This window comes from Triturus cristatus, chromosome 3_2 (assembly GCF_964204655.1).
Source record: "Triturus cristatus chromosome 3_2, aTriCri1.1, whole genome shotgun sequence".
NCBI lineage: Eukaryota > Metazoa > Chordata > Amphibia > Caudata > Salamandridae > Triturus > Triturus cristatus.
In genome coordinates, this window is record NC_140584.1 from 454,067,930 (window position 1) to 454,091,201 (window position 23,272).

The following is a 23,272-nucleotide window of genomic DNA, read 5'->3' on the forward strand; positions in this document are numbered from 1 at the left end:
GGGCTTCCGACAAATTTGAGGCTAATCGATAACATCAGGGGAAACTCTAATACCCAACCTGGAAATAATTTTACCTCCCAACACCTAAATTCTGTTATACACTCTACTAACCATATAGAGGGGTTAAAAATCTTATCATGGAATGTGGCGGGATTACCCTCCCTGTTAGATTCTGCGGACTGGGGGGAATTTATTGATGAACACGACCTCTGCCTATTCCAGGAAACATGGGCATTGAAGCCCTATCACCGCCTAGGGTATGTCACCTACTGGGAACCGGCAGTGAGGGCTAAAAGGGGGAGGCCATCAGGAGGGCTGACCATCTGGGTGCGAACACACTTGGGATGCGCAATCAGGAAAGTTATCACTGACTCACTCGACATTATGTGCTTAGCCATGACTTTCCGGGACAACCACGAGCTGAGCCTGATTAATATCTATTCTCGCCCAGTGAATTACGGCCAAGTGTCTTGCACTCTTACTTGCCTAGAGAAATTCTTGAGCTCATCTATTAACCCAGATCATTGCATAATTGGCGGCGATTTTAACTGCCATTATGAACACCTGAATGGGTTGACCAGCTCAGTATCACAGGAAGAGGACCAAGCGTGGGCAATTCCCCTATGTAACACCTATACCACGAGGGCTTGGACACCTCTGGTCCTCCAACTTACTTCCATAACTCTTACCTTTTCTCTAAGGGCCTGCAATGGAAGGTTTCCGGCAGATAATCCTGGTAACTTTACTTTTGAAAGGAATGGACAAGCCACCATTATCGACTATATAATGCTTAGTGTGGGACTGTGGTCTAGGATTCTGGACTTTCATGTAAAGCAACGATGTGAAAGTGACCATAACCCCATCGTTGTAACTATGGAGGGCTTTAGTAACAGCCCTCATCCCGGCAATAATTCAATCCCCCAAAAGGCCCTGGTCACAATCTGTGGCGCTCGAAGAGTCAGATGGGAAAAGATCACCCAATCCCAGAGGGAGCTTAGTCTCATGTATAGTGAGAACTGTCCCCTTCTGGAGACATTTCTGGGCGAAGCTGCCTTGGGAGAGGGTCCCCCAGATCAGGACTTGATAGGATTAACTCACACAGAACTTTGTGGCATCCTAGAGACCCATTTCCATCGGGAAACTAGGAGAAAATCGGCTCCCGCGAAGGGGAAAAATACCTGGTATAACAAGACCTGCAGGGAAGCAAAGCTAGTGCTTTTAACAACTCTTAAAAAGGGTAATAAGCCACTAATCAAGGAAGCGAGGGCATTCCATAAGAAAGTTACTGAAGAAGCAAAAAAAGAATGGGAACTAAATAGATGGGAGGAGATTTCTTCTGCACTGAAGAACAGGGACTCGAGGTCATTTTGGAACTTGGTGAAAACCGGATCATCAGGCTCCCAGCAAGCAGTTCAACCTAATATTGGGGAAGAAACCTGGCGTCGTCATTTTGAAGATCTCTATGCCTTCAAGACAATAGAAGTAGATTATTCTTCTCCCCTCCCTAATGTATATATACTACAAAACCAGGGGGTGGCCCATAAGTGCACGCTAGCTGAAGTTAAACTGGCTCTTAGCAAAGTCCTCCCAAACAAAGCTCCAGGCTTAGACAGGATCCCAGGTGACCTATATAAGAGCGAGCCGGACATCTGGGTTCCTTACCTTTATGGTCTCTTTAATGCAATATTGGCTGGAATGCCGTTACCATCGACATGGGCTGGTGTCGAGATCATACCAATTCATAAAAAGGGTTCCCCCCTTGATCCGGCAAACTATAGGCCGATTAGTTTAATTGACGTGGCCCAGAAGATCTTTGCGCGTATTCTACTAGGGAGACTCCAAGCATGGATGGATGACTTCAATATTCTAACACCTCTGCAGGCGGGCTTTAGAGCCAAAATGTCAACAGTGGATCACCTGTTTAGATTACAGATGATCCACTGGAAATCCATTATTTTAGAAGGAGGCAGTCTTTATCTCACGTTTGTAGACCTGAAGTCTGCCTTCGATATGGTGGATCGCCGTCAGCTGTGGGGGCTGTTAAAAGAGATGGGTGTGCCCTCCTATCTATGCGATCTATTAGAGCGCCTACACAAAGACACCTTTGCCAGAGTCAGGTTCGGCCTAAATGGAGAACTTACGTCTCCATTCCGTGTAGAGAAGGGAGTGAGGCAGGGTTGCGTACTAGCGCCAACCCTCTTTTCTCTCTTTTTAAATGGGTTGGTCGAGCACCTTCTGGCCCTAAGAGATATAGACGCACCCAGGTTGGCGGGCAGGAAAATACCTGCACTAATGTTTGCAGACGACACCCTGCTTCTGTCCAGGACCCCTATGGGAATGGAAAGAATCCTGGATGGATTCGCCCTATACTGCAGGAAAAGGAACCTGATCATAAATGTGAACAAGACCAAATACATGGTTCTCCACGCGGACACTATAAACCGCCCCACGCCAAAACTGGACGGTCTGCATTTAGAACGGGTGAACATATTCGACTACCTGGGCTTAACACTTAACAACAAAATGAATTGGGGCCCCCAGATTTCAAAAGTAAATTTAAAATTCGCACAGATAACTGGGGGAATCATAAAGATGCACAAAAATAGCCCACTAAAGCTAATTAGCCCATTAGTGGAGATATACAAGGTCCAGGCGAGGGGGGTTGTGACTTACGGTGCTGAACTATGGGGCCACAACACAGTCCCGATTTTAACCAAGTCGGAAAACCATTTTACTAGATAATTATTGGCACTACCCACGAGTACCCCTATGCAGCCGCTCAGGATGGATCTGGGTATACACCCAATTGCGGACCTGGTTGCATCACGACCGGTCATGTACTGGCGACGACTATGGAGTACTCCCGAACTTGCTAGTTTTCGGGAGGAATTGAAATCTATCCTGTTGATCCCTAAGGCTGGCGCTATTCCGTGGCTAGCCTTTGTGAAAAAATCCCTTAGGGCAATAGGGAGAGAAGACCTTTGGCTTACACCAGAGGAGTCATGCCCTAACCTTTCAAAAAAGTCACTGGCTAAAACCCTGGAGGAATTCAATCTGATACAGGTCCTACGGTCCACGAATAGAACCAATTTGACCTCGGCATTTCTTCAGGTGAAAAATGGCTATAGTTTTGAGCCCGCATTAGATTTGATTCACCCGAGAATCGCTAAGAAATTATTCATGCAATTTAGGCATGGTTCTCTCCCTCTTTTTTCAAGAACAAACAAGTGGGTTGGATCTAGCAGACACTCCTGTCCTGGGTGCGGTGTAGAAGAAGAGTCAGAGGTCCATGTCATGTTTTTTTGTACAGCCTACTCAACCCCCCGTCAAAAATGGATCATCCAGCTCGCTAAAAACACGGGGGCCAGGAATTATAGAGATCTGTTTAGGCTGTTGAAGTATGACCCATCCCCCTTATTTGTTACTGTGATAGCCAAATTTTTATTTTCAATGTGGTTAATGAGAAGACGACTACTATCACGCTAAGGTATATCTTGTGTTATACCTCTCAAATACAGTGTTTTTTCCTTTTGTTGCCTTGGCCAACGTGTTTGTTTATATGTCCTCGTATCTACATTTTTATTGTTGCACCATTTTATTATATCTACTGTTTTGTAATATTGTGATTTATGAACTTTTATGGCTGATAGCCGAAATAAAGTTTTCTTGACTTGACTATTGTTTAAATTGGTGTGAGATTATTTTGTGTATTGTTGTTCTCACTTTATTACTGCTTGAAGTACAACACCAATAGTTTACACTTTGCCTCTATGTTAAGCCTGACTGCTTTTGTGCCAAGCTATCAGAGGGTTAAGCACAGGTTAATTTGGGGTGTGCTTGTGACTTCACCCTGACATGAACTGTGGTTGTTGGTTGAGTAGGGTTTCACCTCCCCTCTCAATCTGTAATTTTAACAGTATATATTGTTATGCAACATTTTTTGCAGTTTGATACAGATGCTGGTGATGTCTAGAAGGGAGTATGGCAATTTGATTTTGACAGTCTTCCAAAAACCAATAAGGCACTGTTTAAAAGGGTTTTACACCTCAGTTAATTTCCATCACCTTGTTCTTCGGTCAAATGATGCCGGATTCGTTAATAAGGCCATGGAATAAACCAAAATGCTGACACCAGGGTCGGAATTGCTTATAGGGCAATCAGGCAGTGCCTGATGGGCTTGTCCTACAGATCAGTGTGTGTGCTGTGTTTTTTAGCAGCTTGTGGGTCTGTTTTAAAGCTAGATGGGATGTTTTTTTTGTTGATTTTTTACTACAAGCACAGCTTGCAACAAATGCATGCATACACCCATATCTTGCAAAATATCCATACAGCGTGTCTTTACAAGTTCATAACTGATCTCATTTGCAAACGTGGGCCACTTTTTTAGCTAGCTGTTCTGCTAATAGGGGTCGCTTTTATTTTGCCACTCAGACTTTTTTTTAGTCTCAGTTCGACCCTTGCTGTCACTAGTCAAAGGTTTAAGATCAACATTGAGCTTCCAGATGCCACACTTAGTAAACAGTTTGTTTTGAGTCTTACTTTCGCAAAATGCATACAAAACTCTGGATGTCTCTTCCACTGCCTCACTGGACAGAGACAAAACATTGAATTATCATCTGTTATTAATAGACTATTTTAATTCATTAATATCAGCCATACATTTACAGTACTTTGAGGTACGTAGGGTCCTATTTAGAGTTTTGGGGATATGGTATATCTAACAAAAAGCAGCAGATGTCCCATGAGCCTTATTCAGGGTATTGAGAATGGACATTTGCTGCATTCTTGTGAGTGTACCGCATTCCTCCAAACTCTAAATAAGGCCATTAGATACGTAATTTTGTTTGATACATTTATATCATGGTTTTCCTATTTTTCTTTTTCATTTATTTCTTTCTTTTTATACTTACCTTTTTCAAGAAACAAGCAAAAATACAACAGCATTGCTCTCACCAATGACACATATACTTGAACGGATCAGATGTATTTATTTATAAAGGTTTGTATAGTGCAAACGTGACCCTAGTGGGTATCAAAGCGCTTTACATGATAGGTACTAGTGTAGCATTTGGTCTGAGAAAAACACGAATCAAACAAAACATAAAGTATATTAGTTTAACACAGATTTGTCTAGAATAAAGAGAGTAATAGTAGGGGATAAGCCCCCTGGGAGTTTACTGACTATACAATATCAGTGAGATCGGTATATTGTCTTAAGGTAAAAACTTCTTCAGTAGTAAAGATTTGGCTTCTTTTTTGAAGGAGGAGGTAGAGGATATTAGGCGAACATCCGGTGGTACCGAGTTCCATATCTTGGGTGCAATAGCCGAGAATGCTCTGGCACTCGTTTTCTTTTTGTGAATACGTTGGGGTTTCAGCAGCATGGTGAGCGAGCTTCGTCAGTTTCTGTTGCCCCCTGATTTTTCCAGCTTTTGAGCCAAGTAACTGGGGGTATTGAAGTGTAACGCCTTATGCGTCATGCAGGCAATCTTCAGCTGGAGCCTTGCCTCATATGGTAGCCAGTTTAATGCTTTTAGATCCAGTGATATGTGTTTGTTTCGTTTTGTTCCAAGGACCAGTCTGGCTGCCGCTTTGAGGGATGCTCTTAGAGGGGCCAGTTTGTATCGAGGTAGGCCTCATAGTGTTACAGTACCATTATCCAGTCTGGGTAATACTAGGGCTTGCACCATTTGTTTTAGGTCTTCTTGTGGTAGATAGGGTTTAAGTTTCCGCAGGATGCTTAGCTTATCATTCGCTCCTTTAATAGCTTTGTTGTTTGGGCTGTGTTTTGGTGGGGAGATGAGAAGAAATTCGGTTTTGGCAGCGTTGAGTTTGAGATGGTTAACCGTAAGCCACAGGTGTGTGTTTTGTAAGATGGAATTGAGAGATATGATGTCCTCTGGGGAGGCGATTTTGAGATGCAGCTGAATGTCATCAGCGTACAAGTGGTATTGGATATTGGAAGATTTTAGGAGGTAAGCCAGTGGTTCAAGGGATAGGTTAAATAGAATGGGAGAAAGAGCAGAGCCTTGAGGAACGCCGAGTGTGATCGCATGGGGCTTAGATATGTTTTGGAGGAGGGAAGCGAACCATTGAAGTACGACCCCTGATAGACCCATCCTTTGTTCCAGTAATCTCAATAGATTATCATGTTTGACCGTATCAAAGGCAGCCGATAAATCAAGCAATATCAGGAGGCATGATTCATTTTGATCCAACATTTTTAGTATGTCATTCACTATATGAGTAAGTGCAGATTCAGTGCTGTGATCTTGACAAAATCCTGATTGGTGTTGGTCGAGGAGTTGATATTTGATTATGTGGTTGCATAGTTGACTCTGTATACATTTCTCTAAGAGCTTTGCCAGGGTAGAAATGTTGGAGATGGGTCGGTAGTTGTTAGGAACAGAGCAGTCTATTGTAGTTTTTTTTTAAATGGGAGCTATTTGACCTACTTTTAGGCAGTCAGGGATAGTGCCTTGCCATAGTGATCCATTTACAATCTTGGTCCATAGAGGGATAACACAGGATTTGATTTTCTTGAGTATGCGAGGAGGTAGCGGGTCTTTGAAGTGGTTAGATGAGTTTAAGGAGGAGAGAATGTTGTACATGTCGTGTTCGTTGATGGGAGAGAAGGTGTTCCAGGAGACATTGTTTTTTGAGGGAGGCCAGGGTGTTTCATCCCCTTCCGTGATCTGGGAGGTATATGAGAGATTGCAAGAGGTAGTTGGTAGTAGGCCCTTTTCTAGTTGAAGTTTGTTTTCTATCTTTGAAGTTTTTTCTTTGAAGAAGGTGGACATTTCTCCGCACTTTGGCATGTGGCTGGTTCTGGAGACTGTTGTGTTGTATGTGTTACGTGATTGCTGCTTGACTATTTCAAATAGTTTTTTTGGCCTATTTCTGGCTTGGTCGAGTTGTATTCTAAAGAAATTAGCTTTCTCTTGTCTTATTCTTCTATTGTAAGTATTCCTCGTTCTTCTTAGGCTTTTTTGCAATTCTAGGGATGGAGATGATCTCCAGGCTCTTTCTGCTGTTCTAAGATTACGTCTTTCTGTGTTCAAGTTGTCATTGAACCATGATTTTGAGTTTTTATTTGATATGTTTTTCTGATGCAGAGGCGCAATGGAATCCATGACTTTCATTATGGAAGTGTTGTAGTAGTCAGTGAGCTCATTGACATCCTCCATGTTGCTCTGTGCGATCAAGGTATTATCGCATAGGGTAGCTAGATCATTTTGGTTTATATTATGAAGATCCCTTTTCTATTGTTTTATTTTCTTTGGTTGTACATGCTTAGGTATTGCCTTTAGATTGATGAGGAATTTGATGTGATAGTGGTCTGACCAGTCACAAGGGCTAATAGATTCTAGGGAAATTGTGTCTGATTTTGAGATAATAAGGTCCAGGGTCTCCCCCTTGTTAACTATGATATACCATTGTTACCATATATCAACAATCAATACCATTGTTACACGTCAGACATCTAAACCTCATACCAGGTAATTCCATCACCCATGACACACCACCCTCTGAGACTCCTCCGGGGCTGTCAACAGGTTATTATTATTATTATTATTATTAAGGATTTGTAGAGCGCCTGGTGACCCGAAGGCATCCCCGCGCTGTGAACTGTAGGATGGCTCAGAAGGGGGGAGGGTGGAGTTGGACTCACTAATTGGGGAATAGCAGCGTTTTAAGTTGTTTGCGGAAGGCCAAATAGGAGGATTCCATTCGCAATCTGCGGGGGAGCTGGTTCCACCGAGTGGCAGCTTTAACAGAGAAGCGACGGCCTCCGGTACGTGATCTCCTAAACTTAGGGACGTTCGCCAGATGTTCATTGTCCGACCTTAGGGATCTCAAAGCTTTATACGGGGTGACCATTTCTTTAAGAATGGCTGGGCCTTGTCCGTTCATGAGCTTATGGGCGATACACATAGCCTTGAACTCTATTCTCTCCCGCACTGGTAGCCAGTGGAGTGTTTTAAGGGCAGGTTTTGCAGAAGACCTAGAGGGGAGACCAAGCAGCAGTCGAGCGGCCACGTTTTGAGTTTGTTGCAACTTTCCCAGGGTAGATTCCGGGGCTCCCAGGTAGAGAGCGTTACTATAGTCCAGGCGGGCCAAAACCAGTCCTTGGATCAGTAGCTTCCTGGAAAGGGGGGGAAGGAGGGGGAGAATCTTGCGGACCGACCGCATAAGTCCAAAACAGGTGCCGGCGGTTTTAGTGGCCTGTGTTTTCAAGGTGAGGTCTGGTTCAAGCCAGACCCCTAGGCTCTTGAGTTCCTTCTTTGGGGTGGGAACCTCGCCCAGGGAGTCGGGCCAGACAGATGGTGGAATGGATGTCCATTTTTTTCCCATCAGCATGACCTCTGTCTTGGACCCATTTAGCTTGAGCGAGGATTCGCACATCCAGTGATGGATCTTCTGGAGGCAGTGCAGAAGGCTGTCTGGATGTTGGTCTAGGTGAGATAAAGAGACGACCAGTTGCGTGTCGTCCGCGTAGCTAACGATCTTGAAATCAAAAGGGGCAACTACCTCTTCCAATGGAGCCATATAGGCATTAAAAAGGGTAGGGCTCAAGGAGGAGCCCTGAGGAACCCCGTTTACCAGAGGAAGAGGGTCAGATCGTGAACAGCCATCCCAGACCTGAAAGGAGCGGCCCGAAAGAAAAGACTCCAGCCAGGCCAGCGCTGTACCCCCGAGTCCCGCCTCAGCCAGCCGCTGGAGCAAGACACGGTGATCCACCGTGTCAAAGGCAGCACTGAGGTCCAGGAGGATCACTGCCACTGATCCTCCCGAATCCAAAATGCACCTTGCTTCCTCTATGACAGCGAGGAGGGCGGTGTCCGTGCCCTGGCCTGGGCGGAACCCCGTTTGGGACTGGCGGAGCAGATGGTTAGATTCTAGGAACTGGGATAGCTGCGCATTGACCAGTTTCTCTGCAATTTTGCTAATGCCGGGAAGCAGCGAGATTGGTCTATAATTCGCTAGGTTTGATGGATCTAGTTGGGGTTTCTTTAACAGGGCTTTAACTACCGCTCCCTTCCAGCTAGGGGGAACTGTACCTTGGGCCAGTGAGGTATTGATCAGATCTGTGATAAGAGGAGCAATTACCGGGGCAACTTGTTTGAGGAATCTTATAGGAGCGGGATCGAGGGGGGAGCCACTTTTCATTTTGGCCAGAGTCGTTTCGACGTCATCCAGCGTGACTGCTCTAAAAGCCTTCAGAGACGGGCCAGGGGTATTTACGGGGCCGATAGTAGACGGGACAGGGTCCCGACATGTTGGCTGACTCGACTGCGGAAGTGAGTCGAGGATAGTGGTAATTTTAGAGTCGAAGAATGTGGCGAGTTTTTTGCTCCTGTCCGGGGAGGTGTTGGACATTGAGGGGGGCTGAGGGATCTTAAGGAGTTCTTTGACTATGAGGTGGGATTCTCTGGCGGAATTGGAGGCATTCTTTATTCTTTCGTCAAAGTGAAAGGCTTTAGCAGTTTTCAAAGCTGCTTTGTAGGTTCTAACAGTCTTCCGATAAGCCTCTTTATCGGAGTGACGCCAGTCCTTCCTCCATAGTCGCTCGGCTTTTTTGCAGGCTTTGCGGAGAACTCTCAGTTCTGTATTGTACCAAGGGGCTGACCCTAACTTTCCGCTTTTGTCTTCCCGGTTTTTCATAGGAATGATGGAGTCAAGAGAGTCCGAGATCCATTTTCTGAAGTTAATATCGGCTATGATCGGGTTCCTGGAGGGGCAGGGGGTTGATAATTCAAGAGCATTGGCCCAGTCCTTGATAGGGAGTCTGGACCAAGCCCTGTCTCGGGTGTAGGTGGTAGGTTTAAGAGGCTTCCTAAGTTCTCCTGATAAAACGAGCGGAACCAGGAAGTGGTCTGTCCAAGGAAGAGGGCATACACTTTTGGCCGAAAGGGTCTGAATATTGGAGAAGACTGGATCTAGTAGGTGGCCCTTAATATGGGTGGCACCGGTGTTAGCTAGTTAGAGACCATAAGCTGCTAGATCTTGCATCAGGTCGGCAGCCCCTGTGTCTAGGGGGTCATCAAAATGTATATTGAGGTCCCCTAGCACAGTAAAGTTTGAGGCAGATGGGGCTAGGGCTGATATGGAGTCTAGGAGGGCACTAGCGAATGGGCCAAAATGGCCCGGGGGGCGATAAACCAGGATGCCTGTTAGTGAGGTAACTGGGGAAACACAGATGTAAAAATGGCAGCTCTCTGAGTCCTTGATGTAGGCATCGCTGATTCTGCATGATAGATGTTCCCGGTGCAGAATAGCCAAGCCACCTCCTCTGCCACGGGGCCGAGGTTGGGATTGGATGAGGAATCCCGGGGGTAAGGCTATAACTACATCTGAGTCAGAGTGCGGTGTCAGCCAAGTTTCTGTTAAGAACAGAATGTCCAGTTCATGGTCCTCAAGAAGATGATTGATGAGCAGGGCATGCATGGGGAGCGACCTGAAGTTTAGTACTGCTAGCTTCAGGCCGGAGTGAGTCCGGGGCCCTTGCGCCAGGTGTAATTTGGCCGGGGAGCAGATGACACAGCTCGTGAAGCTTCCACCTGAGTCATGAAGATAGTTACATTGGGGGCTTTTGGTGGGTCTAAGGGACAAAAGGTCTCGACCAGAGTAGCTCACCCTCTTGGTGGGTCCGTCAGGCAGGGGGTATGGCCCTAGGCCCGTGCGTGCGCGGACGGGCGCAGACGGGCTTGCCTTAAGCGCGCCTTCGGCGCGCATTCGTCGCGCCCGCTGCGCTCGTCCGCTGCGCGTCCTGGTCATGCACATAATTTATACTGCTTCCGGGGGGGGGGAGGGGTGTAGCCTGCAAGTGGGCGTGGCCTCGGTATCAGCGCGCTGGTGCTGGCGCCAAACAACGGTCCGTGGCGGTCTACCAGCAGCTCCAAATCAGCTGCTTTCAACCCCAGTATGTGGCAAGTGAGTGAGTTTTTTTTTAAAAACAACAAGTTAATGGGTGACACAAAAAAGTATTAAAATTGTCCCAGAGCTTCGCTCCCGGCTTCCGCCTCAGGAGCAGCAACACACAGTTACCTGGCGCCTTCAGGTGGCGTCTTAAGAAGGGAGTGTGCAGGGGGCGTGGCCTGCAAGTGGGCGTGGCCTCGGTATCAGCGCGCTGGTGCTGGCGCCAAACAACGGTCCGTGGCGGTCTACCAGCAGCTCCAAATCAGCTGCTTTCAACCCCAGTATGTGGCAAGTGAGTGAGTTTTTTTTTAAAAACAACAAGTTAATGGGTGACACAAAAAAGTATTAAAATTGTCCCAGAGCTTCGCTCCCGGCTTCCGCCTCAGGAGCAGCAACACACAGTTACCTGGCGCCTTCAGGTGGCGTCTTAAGAAGGGAGTGTGCAGGGGGCGTGGCCTGCAAGTGGACGTGGCCTCGGTATCAGCGCGCTGGTGCTGGCGCCAAACAACGGTCCCTGGCGGTCTACCAGCAGCTCCAAATCAGCTGCTTTCAACCCCAGTATGTGGCAAGTGAGTGAGTTTTTTTTTTAAAAACAACAAGTTAATGGGTGACACAAAAAAGTATTAAAATTGTCCCAGAGCTTCGCTCCCGGCTTCCGCCTCAGGAGCAGCAACACACAGTTACCTGGCGCCTTCAGGTGGCGTCTTAAGAAGGGAGTGTGCAGGGGGCGTGGCCTGCAAGTGGGCGTGGCCTCGGTATCAGCGCGCTGGTGCTGGCGCCAAACAACGGTCCCTGGCGGTCTACCAGCAGCTCCAAATCAGCTGCTTTCAACCCCAGTATGTGGCAAGTGAGTGAGTTTTTTTTTTAAAAACAACAAGTTAATGGGTGATACAAAAAAGTATTAAAATTGTCCCAGAGCTTCGCTCCGGGCTTCCGCCTCAGGAGCAGCAACACACAGTTACCTGGCGCCTTCAGGTGGCGTCTTAAGAAGGGAGTGTGCAGGGGGCGTGGCCTGCAAGTGGGCGTGGCCTCGGTATCAGCGCGCTGGTGCTGGCGCCAAACAACGGTCCCTGGCGGTCTACCAGCAGCTCCAAATCAGCTGCTTTCAACCCCAGTATGTGGCAAGTGAGTGAGTTTTTTTTTAAAAACAACAAGTTAATGGGTGACACAAAAAAGTATTAAAATTGTCCCAGAGCTTCGCTCCCGGCTTCCGCCTCAGGAGCAGCAACACACAGTTACCTGGCGCCTTCAGGTGGCGTCTTAAGAAGGGAGTGTGCAGGGGGCGTGGCCTGCAAGTGGGCGTGGCCTCGGTATCAGCGCGCTGGTGCTGGCGCCAAACAACGGTCCCTGGCGGTCTACCAGCAGCTCCAAATCAGCTGCTTTCAACCCCAGTATGTGGCAAGTGAGTGAGTTTTTTTTTTAAAAACAACAAGTTAATGGGTGACACAAAAAAGTATTAAAATTGTCCCAGAGCTTCGCTCCCGGCTTCCGCCTCAGGAGCAGCAACACACAGTAGGTTTGCAGTGTGTGGAGCCCAAATGTCTTTAGGTCTCAAAGGCCATGATAGTTTTTCCGTGAAAAGTTCCAATTGGTCCCTGCAGGAGGCCAGATCAAAGAGCCATTGTCGCTTGGTGAGTACTGCTCGTTTATCCCTATGCAGAGCAACTCTCCACTTTGTCAACAGTAAGGCCACTGGCACAAACATGTGATTAGCCGGCTGCAAACGCTTGACCAGACACAGTAAGCACATTCCAGGACTACAGTCTACCGGATATAACACGAAGTCTGCCAGAGTTCCTGTGAGCTGTGTTCAGAATCTCCTGACAGAAGTACACAGCCAGGCCAGATGTAGGAAATCTGCATCCGGCACCCCACATAGTACCCAGTTTGCATCCCTCCTCAGGCCATATTTTCATAACTCAACAGGTGTGGAGTACATTTAGTGCAAATACTTGCAATGTATAATACGCAGGTTGCAATTGGTTGTGAGCATGCTCGTCTGTGTGCAGCAAAATTCCCAATCAACCAATTCCATTGGCCGGTCGAAGTCTTTATTTCAGTTCTCCAGCACTTCATCTGGGGTCCTTGGTCTCTCTGTCTGCGCCGCGAAGTATAGTTTGGGGATCAGGCTTCTGCGCCTGGTACTAGTTAGCAGGGCTTGCAGCGCACAAAGTGTAAGGTATGATGGTTTTATTGAAAGTCTTTATTACGAGTTCCATAATCATTATTAGAAAATTTGCTTGCTTTATTTATTGTTTCCATTTAAATGCATATTTCTACTTCCTTTAAAGGTCAAGCCCTACAACCAAAAAAACGTGAATGTGGGATGTTCTCATGTGTACCCAACCCTGACTCCTCCTTGGCAGTTCCGCCAGTGCTTAATTTGAGCCAGAGCTTTCCGGTGCTGAGCACCTGCACTTAATTGGTTTCCGGTGCTCGGCACCGGTACCTAATTGTCAACACCACACTTAGGGCAGTCTGCCACAAGGTGGCGCTGCTCATGTAATTTAAAGATGAGCAGCATAACAGTTGTTTAGGAAAACAATATACATTAAAAATACTAATACCTGTCTCCCCAGCCATTCCTTTAGCGTTAGGGACCTGGAATAATCTAAACTGTTGCATTTACATGCAAGAGAGAGATATTAGTAGTTGTTTTGGCAGCGTTGACTGGGGCGATAGGTAGTGCAAGCTGCAGTAGCCTCATGTTCAGAGCCCTGGTACTTAATATTTTACAAATTAAGCACTGCAGTTCCCCGTCCCCTTCACTTTAACTCCACCGCTTTCACATTTGTTGTGCCCTTAAGCATCCTTCCTTTGATGCGCCCTGTCCCTTGGCAGCCCCCATCACGGTGCCTTGAACCCTACATCCCCCAGTAGTAGACAAGCACATGAAAGCCATGCAGCATGCATAGTCCCCTGCTGGCTGGCAGACATTGGCATATGCTGAATTACAGGTTTATGGAGCTTTTTCCAATTCTGGGGCAGTGTGTGCTCAAAGCGAGACCGTGCCGGCTGAAGATAAAGCAGGGCCCGTTTCAAGTCTACTCTGGACAACCCCGATCCCCCCACCCCCTTCTCTCACTCTCTGTCTCTCTCACGCACGCACGCACGCACACACACACACGCGCGCGCCAAGCTCCAGATTCCATTAGTAGATTTGTATTTCGCAAATACCTATATCATAGTGTACTGTAAGCAGGTGATATGCCTTGACACGTATCCTGAATTAGATGGCATTGACTGGTAAACCTCGTGAATATACACAATCTACAATTTCAGGAGCTAGGGGTGAATAGTACAACTTCGGAAATTCAGTTAACACTCACCAAAATGTGTGTTTGTAAGTCACTGTCCTTCTGCTTAAAGTGCACAGGTCAAATTATAACATAAGCAAACTTAAAGTCTTTCTTGAATCAGTTTTATACCATAATTGAAGTCTGTTCGAGTCATGAAGTCAGAAAGAATTGTTATCAGCGTTTTATCCTTGTATTAAAACAGCATGTGTCCCAGGCGGAAGACTGGTCGTAAGTTGTGTTTTTCGTGTAATTACAGACTCTTGAGCTCTCTCATGTCTGCAGCACAGTAGTCTGTGCTTTGATGCATGGCATGTCGGTGACGTTACCCTGCATGCCTCCTTCGTCACCAGGGTGAACGTGTACACGTGCAACATTTAAGTACTTTTCGATTCGCCCGTAATAACTAGAAAAATAACCATTTTGTGATTTCTTTATAATGTAGGGATTTGCAACAGTTGGATGACAGCACCCAGCTCCCCCTGCTTTCTCATTTTTCAGAGACGATGGAAGGTCTAACCACTATACGAGCCTTCAGGTACTTAAATGTCTTTATTATGTTCGCATCGATGAAGATGGTGCATTAAAAAACAATCACCAAGTATGTTTTGACAAGAATGTGCCATATTATGAGTGGTGTAATGTGACTATTTTAAATTGGAGCTATCTGTAATCATTAAAGACTTACATGCGCTCAGCTTAGTTTGTAAATGAACATTGAAACAGCGCACTGAGACGCTGCACTGCAATCTATAAGACCCAATTACAAACTGAGTGGAGCAGTATCCTTTGGTGGGAGAATGATCCTCCCAAATATAACTTGCCTGCTCTTCCCATACTCAGATTCCCTGGATGCAGGATCACTGTGTCTGAAGGTTGCATGCACAGTCATTCCCCAAACCCCGGGCCCTGCCCCCTCCCCCCCCCCTCTCATGGTATGGCACAGGGAGAGCATGTAACACTCCTCTCTGCCAGTCCCCAGCCTTCTTTGTCCCCTTGCCCCACACCGGCCCTTTCTGACTCCCATTTATCATCTTCTTAGAGCAGGTGGTACGTGGGGGCACTAATCTTCATAGAAAAGGGAATGCCCTGCACAATTTGCCTTGGAAAAACGGAGGGCCTCATTTAAGGGATTTTGGGGTAGGGCAAAGCAGCAGGCATATTGCAGCGCTGCCCTACGCCAAAGTGAAAGGGCAGGAATGCACAGTATTTAAGCAATAGGGTGCATTCCTGTCCTTTCTCCCTGCGCTGGCGCCGATTCATAAGCCTAGTGCCAGTTTAGGCACCCTTCACCATGGTACAAGGGTGTCTCCAATGTTTGCAGGGTTGCTTTTATACCAGAAGGGGCACTTTCCTGCACAAAAACAATCCATTTAGGCGTTTTCGTTCTTCTATGTGTGCTGCATAATGCAGCACACATAGAAAGAGTAAAAAACTAGGAGAAATAAACGTATTCCTCCTTGTTGCGCCTCACCTCAGGAGGCGTACAAATTTGGCACTTCCCCAGGTTTACTTGACTTTGCAAACCTGGGTCAGCGTCAAATTCCATCTATGTTGTGGGGGAAAACCCATTGCAACGCCTATGGAATGCCTACCGGGCACAGAGTAAGGTGACTCAGCGATTTGCGCTGTGCCTTACTCATGATTCACGAGGCCACTCAAAGCCATACAGGGTGGCTTTGTGTTGCTTCATAAATCAATTTGAGAGCCCTGCGTCATGCATGTACCACTTTACATGGTGGGAAGGAAAAGGGATGCATTTCTCTCATAAATAAGTCCATGGGTCCGCATGGTTGATCCCCATTCAATGATTAACTCACAAGAGGCAGATTGAAGTGTGGCTGTACCATCGAGAATCATTAACTCTGGTCTCCCTGTTCAGCTTGTTCACCACATCTTGATAAATCATACTTGTAATTGGATTAATATAGAAATTGAACAACTGGTGACTAGAAAAATGATGTAAAATTCAGTTGTGCACCTCGTGCCACAGTGCTTCTATGCAGTTCTTTCTACTGCACTGACTATGTGTACAGTGTTATGCAAGTAGTAGTTATTCATATATGTTGATGCTCAATTATTTTCACATCATAAATTGTATTTTCCTTGAATCACACAAAGCAATAATGGCCAACCTCTGGTGTCTCAATTGTATTTAAACATTTTATTCCCTCACAAATAAGATGCATGCATCATCAAAAAAGAGGGTTGGTATCTTGTTTTATGACAGACGTATATAGGGTGCCCAGATTTCCTGAATGAAAAACCGGAACACAGCCATAGAAATAGAAACAGGACTATGTTTTGGCCTGGGCCAGGTTATGGTCAGAGGAGGACTACACAAAAAAAATATTTTTTCCCCTCCTCTTGTGATGAGACCCAGGAGCAACCTGCTAATGATCTTGGCTTCAGGTGATGTGACACCTATTCACCTCTCATTAAATCCTGCTGGGCTGCATGAATGCTACAAGGCAGCACAGCAGGCAGCTTTTTAAACACTAAACTTCTATAGTTTTGTGAACAGAGAGCTCTTTAAACTGGTAAACGTTTGTTCCTGGTGTTAGGAGAGAGTTGGAGGGGTTGAATCCATCTGTTCTGGCTCACCATTGTACCCTAGTTTGGACCCAGCCATGTCCAAATAAGCCTTGACCATGCTCCCCATAAGAACAGCCCAGCCCGAACTGCCAGGCCAGGTCCTCCCTGTACCGGAAAACAAGCATCCTGGGACCGGTTTCAGGGTATCAACCCTCATCAGCCAGCTTAGCTTAAATCCAGTGTCATAGCTGGCATGGGACCCACATCTGAGCATACCCTTCCAACCAAGGGCGATTATAGAAATGCCAAAAAATCATGGATGGAATGCTGAAATTGTCAAATATTCACTCACAGTCACAGATCTGAGTTAAATCCATCTTTTGTCTCACCATGCCACCCCAGTTTAGACCCAACCATATGGAAATCAGTCTTGACCCTGCTCCTCATGGGAACGGTCCAGCCCGAACTGCCAAGCCTGGTCCTCCTTGTACGAGAAACCAAGCATCATGGGACTGGTTTCGAGGTATCACCCCTCATCAGCCAGGCTAGCTTAAATCTAGTAGCATAGAGAGCATGGGACCCACATCTGGACATACCCTTCCCATTTAGGGTGACTAAAGCAGCACAAAAAGATGATGGACGGAATGCTGAACATTGTCAAACATTCACCCCCAATCACAAATCTGGGTTAAATCCATAATTTTTTGCTCACCATGCCACCCCATTTTGAACCCAGCCATATGCAAATCAGTCTTGACCCTGCTCCCCATGGGAACTGTCCAGCCTGAACTGCCAGGCCAGGTACTCTTTGGATCACAAAACAAGCATCCTGGGCCTAGTTTCGGGGTATCACCCCTCATCAGCCAGGCTAGCTTGAATTTAGTGGCATAGCGAGCACAGGACCAAGGTCTGGGAAAACCCTTCCCACTTTAGGAGACTATGGCAACACAAAAGGATGATGAACAGAATGCTGAACATTGTCAAACATTTAGCCCCAGTCACAGATCTGGGTTGAATTGATAGTTGTTTTGCTCACCATGCTGCCACTGTCAGGACCCAGACATATGCAAATCAGTCTTGACCCTGCTCCCCATGGAACCAGTCAAACCCGACTCCACAACTTGTTACATTACTGGGAATAGCCATTTACATCTTTCACTCATAACCTTAACACTGAAGTCTTGGCCACCTCAATAATCAAAGGGGTTTGGCTAGAACCTAAGGCTAACAACAACTTTGTCGGGGCAGCCATCTGCCCCTAGCCGCTGGCACTGCCTTCTTTTTTCTAAATTGCATTTGCAGAAGAATGTTCATCTCATGTTCCTCTTGTCAAGTTTTTCAAAACGTGATTTAATTCCTTACATTCTCTGTATATTCTCTTTAGCATACTATAAATCTCTATGCACGCAAAAAGCCTTTTTTCATATTTCTGATGCTCATGTTGGGCCATCCGAACCTCATTCCAAGAACACGACTAAAGGCAAATTCTTCCATCGCAGTTTATTAAAATCCAATGCATTTCGGGCCTCTGAGGGCCCTTGGTCAGGGACAACTGAAAATAACATTTACACACATTACTATGCCATCACAGAATATCAAATACACCAATAATATCTCATGCTTGAAGTTGCGTTATTAACTTAGTCTAAATAATTAGTTTGAAAAAAATGCATGTTTTTCCTTTTCCTGACCCCGCTCTTAGATAGTAACATAAGTGACTACCTGTTATTCAATAACGGATTATCTTACTTTTTACCTCGGTTTCTTGCGCTCCCCATCTACTCCTTCCCTTATTCTCCACTCTTTTAATCATCCTCATCTTATAACACACAACACATTCCCTCGTTTAAGCTTCCCCTTGCACCCAGCTTCGAATGAAAACAACCTTTCCTTCTTGAAAACGAACTGTTCTTAGTTTACATCAGCATGATTAATCATACCTGCTAGGAAGCAAACGTCCTCCTCTCTCAATCTCGAGTATAATTTCTCGCTTCCCTTCCACCCTCGGAACTTAAGGCTACCAGGAGTTGGTCCAGTTTTGACTCCAACAACCAATAAAGGATGGACTGCAACATAGACAACTATAGAAAACTGGTCCAGATTGGGTAAGGTACCTCTGCAAGATTCAGATGAGAAAATATCACAGAGCTGTGAACCGAACAACAATCTTGGTAACTTTTTTCAGATTTATAGCTGTCTACCCAGGACAGGGTCCTTTGGCAATGTTGTTGGTAATGACACAGTTGTTGGTTGGCAATGTTCCTCTACGGTGCTAAGTCACAGTTCCTCATAAGGTTAATGTATGAGAAAGTGGCACTTAGAATATCTGTATTTGAAAGGAGCCAATATTGACCTTCTCGCCGCAAAAGATTGAGACTGCTGCTGTGCACCCTGCACTTTATGGAGGGCCCCTGCCTAGGCCACCGGAAGGTTGTACTTTTTTCCCGGCCCCTGCACCACCTCATTTAACCCGGAGTCAGTCACGGGAAGTGGAAGACCGCTCTGCAACGGATTGAGACTACTGCTCTGCACCCTGCACTTTATGGAGAGCCCCTGCCCGGGCTACCGGAAGGTTGTACTTTTTGCCCGGCCCCTGCACCACCTCATTTAACCCGGAATCGGTCACGGGAAGTGGGAGACCGCGCCGCAACGGATTGAGACTGCTGCTCTGCACCCTGCACTTTATGGAGAGCCCCTGCCTGGGCTACCGGAAGGTTGTACTTTTTGCCCGGCCCCTGCACCACCTCATTTAATCCGGATCCAGTTACACAATGCAGGACGCGCGCGGATGACGCCTGGGTGAAGACCGGGCCAAGACGGGCCCGTTTGAGCCCGTCCGAGACTAGTAGAGGCTGGGCTGGGCCCAGACCCCTAAGAACTGGGACTTGAGGTACTCTAACCTATATAAGGCTCTTTTGATCTGTAGCCCTCATTTCATTTCTTGTTCTCTTCGACTGTGTTGTAACTTGATTATGAGTAAGCGCAAACACACTACAGGGCAGGGGGTGGTGGGGACTTTAGACGCGTTCATTTTAAGAGCTGAGACAGTTCTGATAAATGAGATCGAGCTGACGGAACGCAGGCTGTCGCTAGAACCACAGCCGTCCCTAACTAAGTTACCGCAGAATGTCCCCCTTGTAAATCCTATACAGCTTGATAATATAATTGCTTCCCAAGAAACCTCAGAGTTAGGTATTGTTACAGAATGCACTTCACCTACAGAACATCAAAATGCAGGTAACAGTCCTTCTTCTATGGCTCTAGGGCAGGAAACTGATATCACTCATAATTCTAGCCAGGAACCACCTATCAAGAAGAGGAAAGGTAGGGGCACACAGAGAACACTTCATAAGGCAGATAGCCCAAGGATAACTAGGCGAAAGGCTAAAAATAATGGAAGAGATGTTAATCAGGGCCCATCAGCCAACAACAACCAAGGGTATCTAACAGCATATCATCGCCGACTATGGACGATGACTTTTGGAAGAGAATGGAGACGATGATATCAGTCCTGTTGGGCCCTCTGGCTCAGAAACTGGCTTTAATTGAAGATAGGCTCATGAAATTGGAGGGGCCTGTTATAGATACAATTACTGATGTCAATAAGATAGCTAAAGGAGGGGAGGCTAGGACTGTTAAGGGACTATCAGGAGATAATCTCTTTGTGAAAAATTATGCGGCAGGGCAACCCAGTAACCAGCAGTCAAGCTTAAACATCATACTAAATATCAACTCAAGTAGAGTTCAGGTGCAGAGTCAACCTACTACACGTAGACCACAGCCCACTGTACCGCCGTTATCTAATCAGTTGCCTTCTGGAGGATTAAATGCTAGAAGTGGGCAGGGTTCTATATCCTCCACTATGGCTCCTTTAATAATTAGTGGAGGATCCACCTTGAGACAGGGGGCGGGAGCATTTGTATCTAAAAATGCTCTCGGTTATAATCATGGCATTCAAACTAATCCAAATTTGACTTTAGACCTTCCTCCAGAAGCCACTCCATACACAATTGTATTAGCCAACGTTCCACCCATCCTTCAAAACGGTGTGGAACATTGGTCTACCTTACGGAATAGATCATTACATCTATTATCTAACAGGACTGGGACGACTGATATTCTTTTTACAGAATTTAAAATGGTGCGGAGATATCCTGGGTTGGTAAATCACCAAAGATGATGGAAGGAGACCGCGTGGTTCTAGCTTTTAGATCGCCTAGATTAGTACAGTCTATTCTCAACATAGCAGGGACTCAGTTTATTTCCACGCACAACATTAGTATATTGCCCTTGGGGTTCTTTTATCAACAATATAGCCTCTCTGGAAGATTCCAGAGGAATAGCCCTGTGGGGGAACTATACCCAAGTAAAGATTGGTGTAGCTACTCCATCCCAGTTAATAACCGCTACGGTGTTCTTGGTACGCTAGACGAACAAGATTGACCTGCTCACCCACTAAGTCTCACTAAGGGAAATAATTGCTGTTGTATTAACATGTACAACGACAATAATCCCATAACTGAGATAGATTACTCTCCCCCTATCACTGAGACACAGGATATGGTCCCTAAGAACTTACCTAATAAGACCTTTTGTGAACCTAGAACTATCAACACACCAGATTTGTCTCTAATAAGTGGAGACAGTGGAGTAGTGAACCAATCAAACATCCCAGTTCATCAGATCCAGGTAGAGAAAGTATGTTGGGAAATAGTGTCATGGAACATCGCTGGCTTGTTATCTAAACAATCAAATCCATTGTTTAGTGAATTTATAAGTACTTACACTATTATATGCCTGCAAGAAACCTGGGCAAAGGAGCCAATCCATATTAATATCTTTAAGACTTTTCATACCCCAGCCGTTGCATGGCTTATGGGCAGAGCGAAAGGGGGTCTGGGAACATACATATCAAATAGGCTGGAAATAAATAAGATAGTGCTTTATGCTGAGGAACACTATTATTAAGTAATTTTACTCCATGTTGATGGTACTCATTGTATATTGCTTGTTAACCTTTATAATAATATACCGCTCCTTTTGGTGAAAGATGTTTTAACGCAATTATAATAATTTGCAGTCCATACATGGAAAAAATTATAGAGATATGATGATGATCTTGGTAGGGGATTTTAACTGTGTGCTGTGTTCAAGTGAAGGAAGCAAATTTTGCGGTGTTGTGTTAGAGGATGGTATGTGCAATACGCATTTTTGTCATTCCCCTCTGGGTGATTTGTATAATAACCTGATTTTCAGTATGAATTTGGGTTTTGCAAATGACTTAAATTAACAAACCCATACCTATGCCCGCTACTTTTAATGGGAGGGGATCTCACTTATATTTTAATATCAAACAGCCATGCCCATAGACTGAACCTGTTCTACGTGGATGACAATTCTTTGAGCGATCATTTTCCGTTGTGCCTCTCAGTTTTATCACCATTAACAAGCCTAGTAGGCATGACCAAATAGACCAGATTCTTTTGGAAATTTCGCTTAATAAGATAAATGTTTATAGCTTGCGATGGTCAAAAGTGAACCCTGTAGCCGTCACTAGTAAAGTGATAGGCAAGTGTAGACCAGCCATCAATACCTGCCTGGATGAGACCGCTTCCACAGCTGGCATTCTTTCCTCCTTTGAGTTAATTTCTGAGGCAGTTAGAGACTCACTTTCTGTCTCGCTGAAGAAGAAAAATAATCGTCGGGGTTGGTTTGATAAAAAGTGCTCCCAGGCCTACTCGAAATTAAAAAGGGAACTACATAAGACTCCTAAAAATTTAGATAACATAAGGATGGCAAGAAGGGAATATAGAACTGCCCTTGGAGAACGTAAAGCTATAGTTAGAGATGAGACTTGGGAATTGCTCGGCGTTCTGGAAGACGGTAAAAGCACTCTTCTTGAGTGCAGGGGAGGGTCCATCAGTAGAGATTGCCATTGTTGAAAATGAATGGATAGACTACTTTTCGAAGGTGTACAACATAGATGAAACCTCTGCCAGTAACCCTGAGGGTGCCCATGGGGAAACTATTAGCAACCCTGAGCCCATGTATGCTGATCTTAGGTTTACACTGGAGGAGGTGAACTGTGCACTTTCTGCAAGTTCTGGGGGAAAGCACCGGGCCCGGATGGTGTCCCCATAGATCTTTCTAAATTCAACGTTGACCTATGGGGACCAATTATGCCTCAGGTACTAACAGCTAGTTGCTTTGCCCCCTTTCCGAGAACATGGGTGGAATCTACTATTATACCAATTTTTAAAAAGGGGGACCGCCAGGACCCAAAGTGTTATAGGCCCATTTATCTACTAGATGCCCTGACAAAAGTGGCTGGACGCATACTGTTAGAACGTTTAAATGACTGGGCTGAGGAAAATAATATCCTGTCTGACATACAATATGGTTTTCGGGGTGGATTAAGAACAGTGGAGCAGAGCCTAAACCTATCTATCCTGCTTGGGAAATAAATGCGAGTAAAAAAAGGCAGACTTTTCCTAGCATTTGTCGACTTAACCGCTGCTTTC

At 45.8% G+C, this 23,272-nt stretch overlaps 1 protein-coding gene across 2 annotated transcripts in view; it reads left to right on the forward strand.

Moving 5' to 3' along the window:
• The window catches only part of ABCC8 (ATP binding cassette subfamily C member 8), a 1,425,084-nt gene that overhangs the window by 1,143,470 nt on the left and 258,342 nt on the right, over window positions 1–23,272 (forward strand). For both annotated transcript variants that reach the window (XM_085648067.1, XM_085648068.1), the window contains one exon: window positions 14,662–14,754. In XM_085648067.1, coding sequence (XP_085504193.1) covers window positions 14,662–14,754 — 93 coding nt within the window. The remainder of the gene's footprint in view (window positions 1–14,661; window positions 14,755–23,272) is intronic.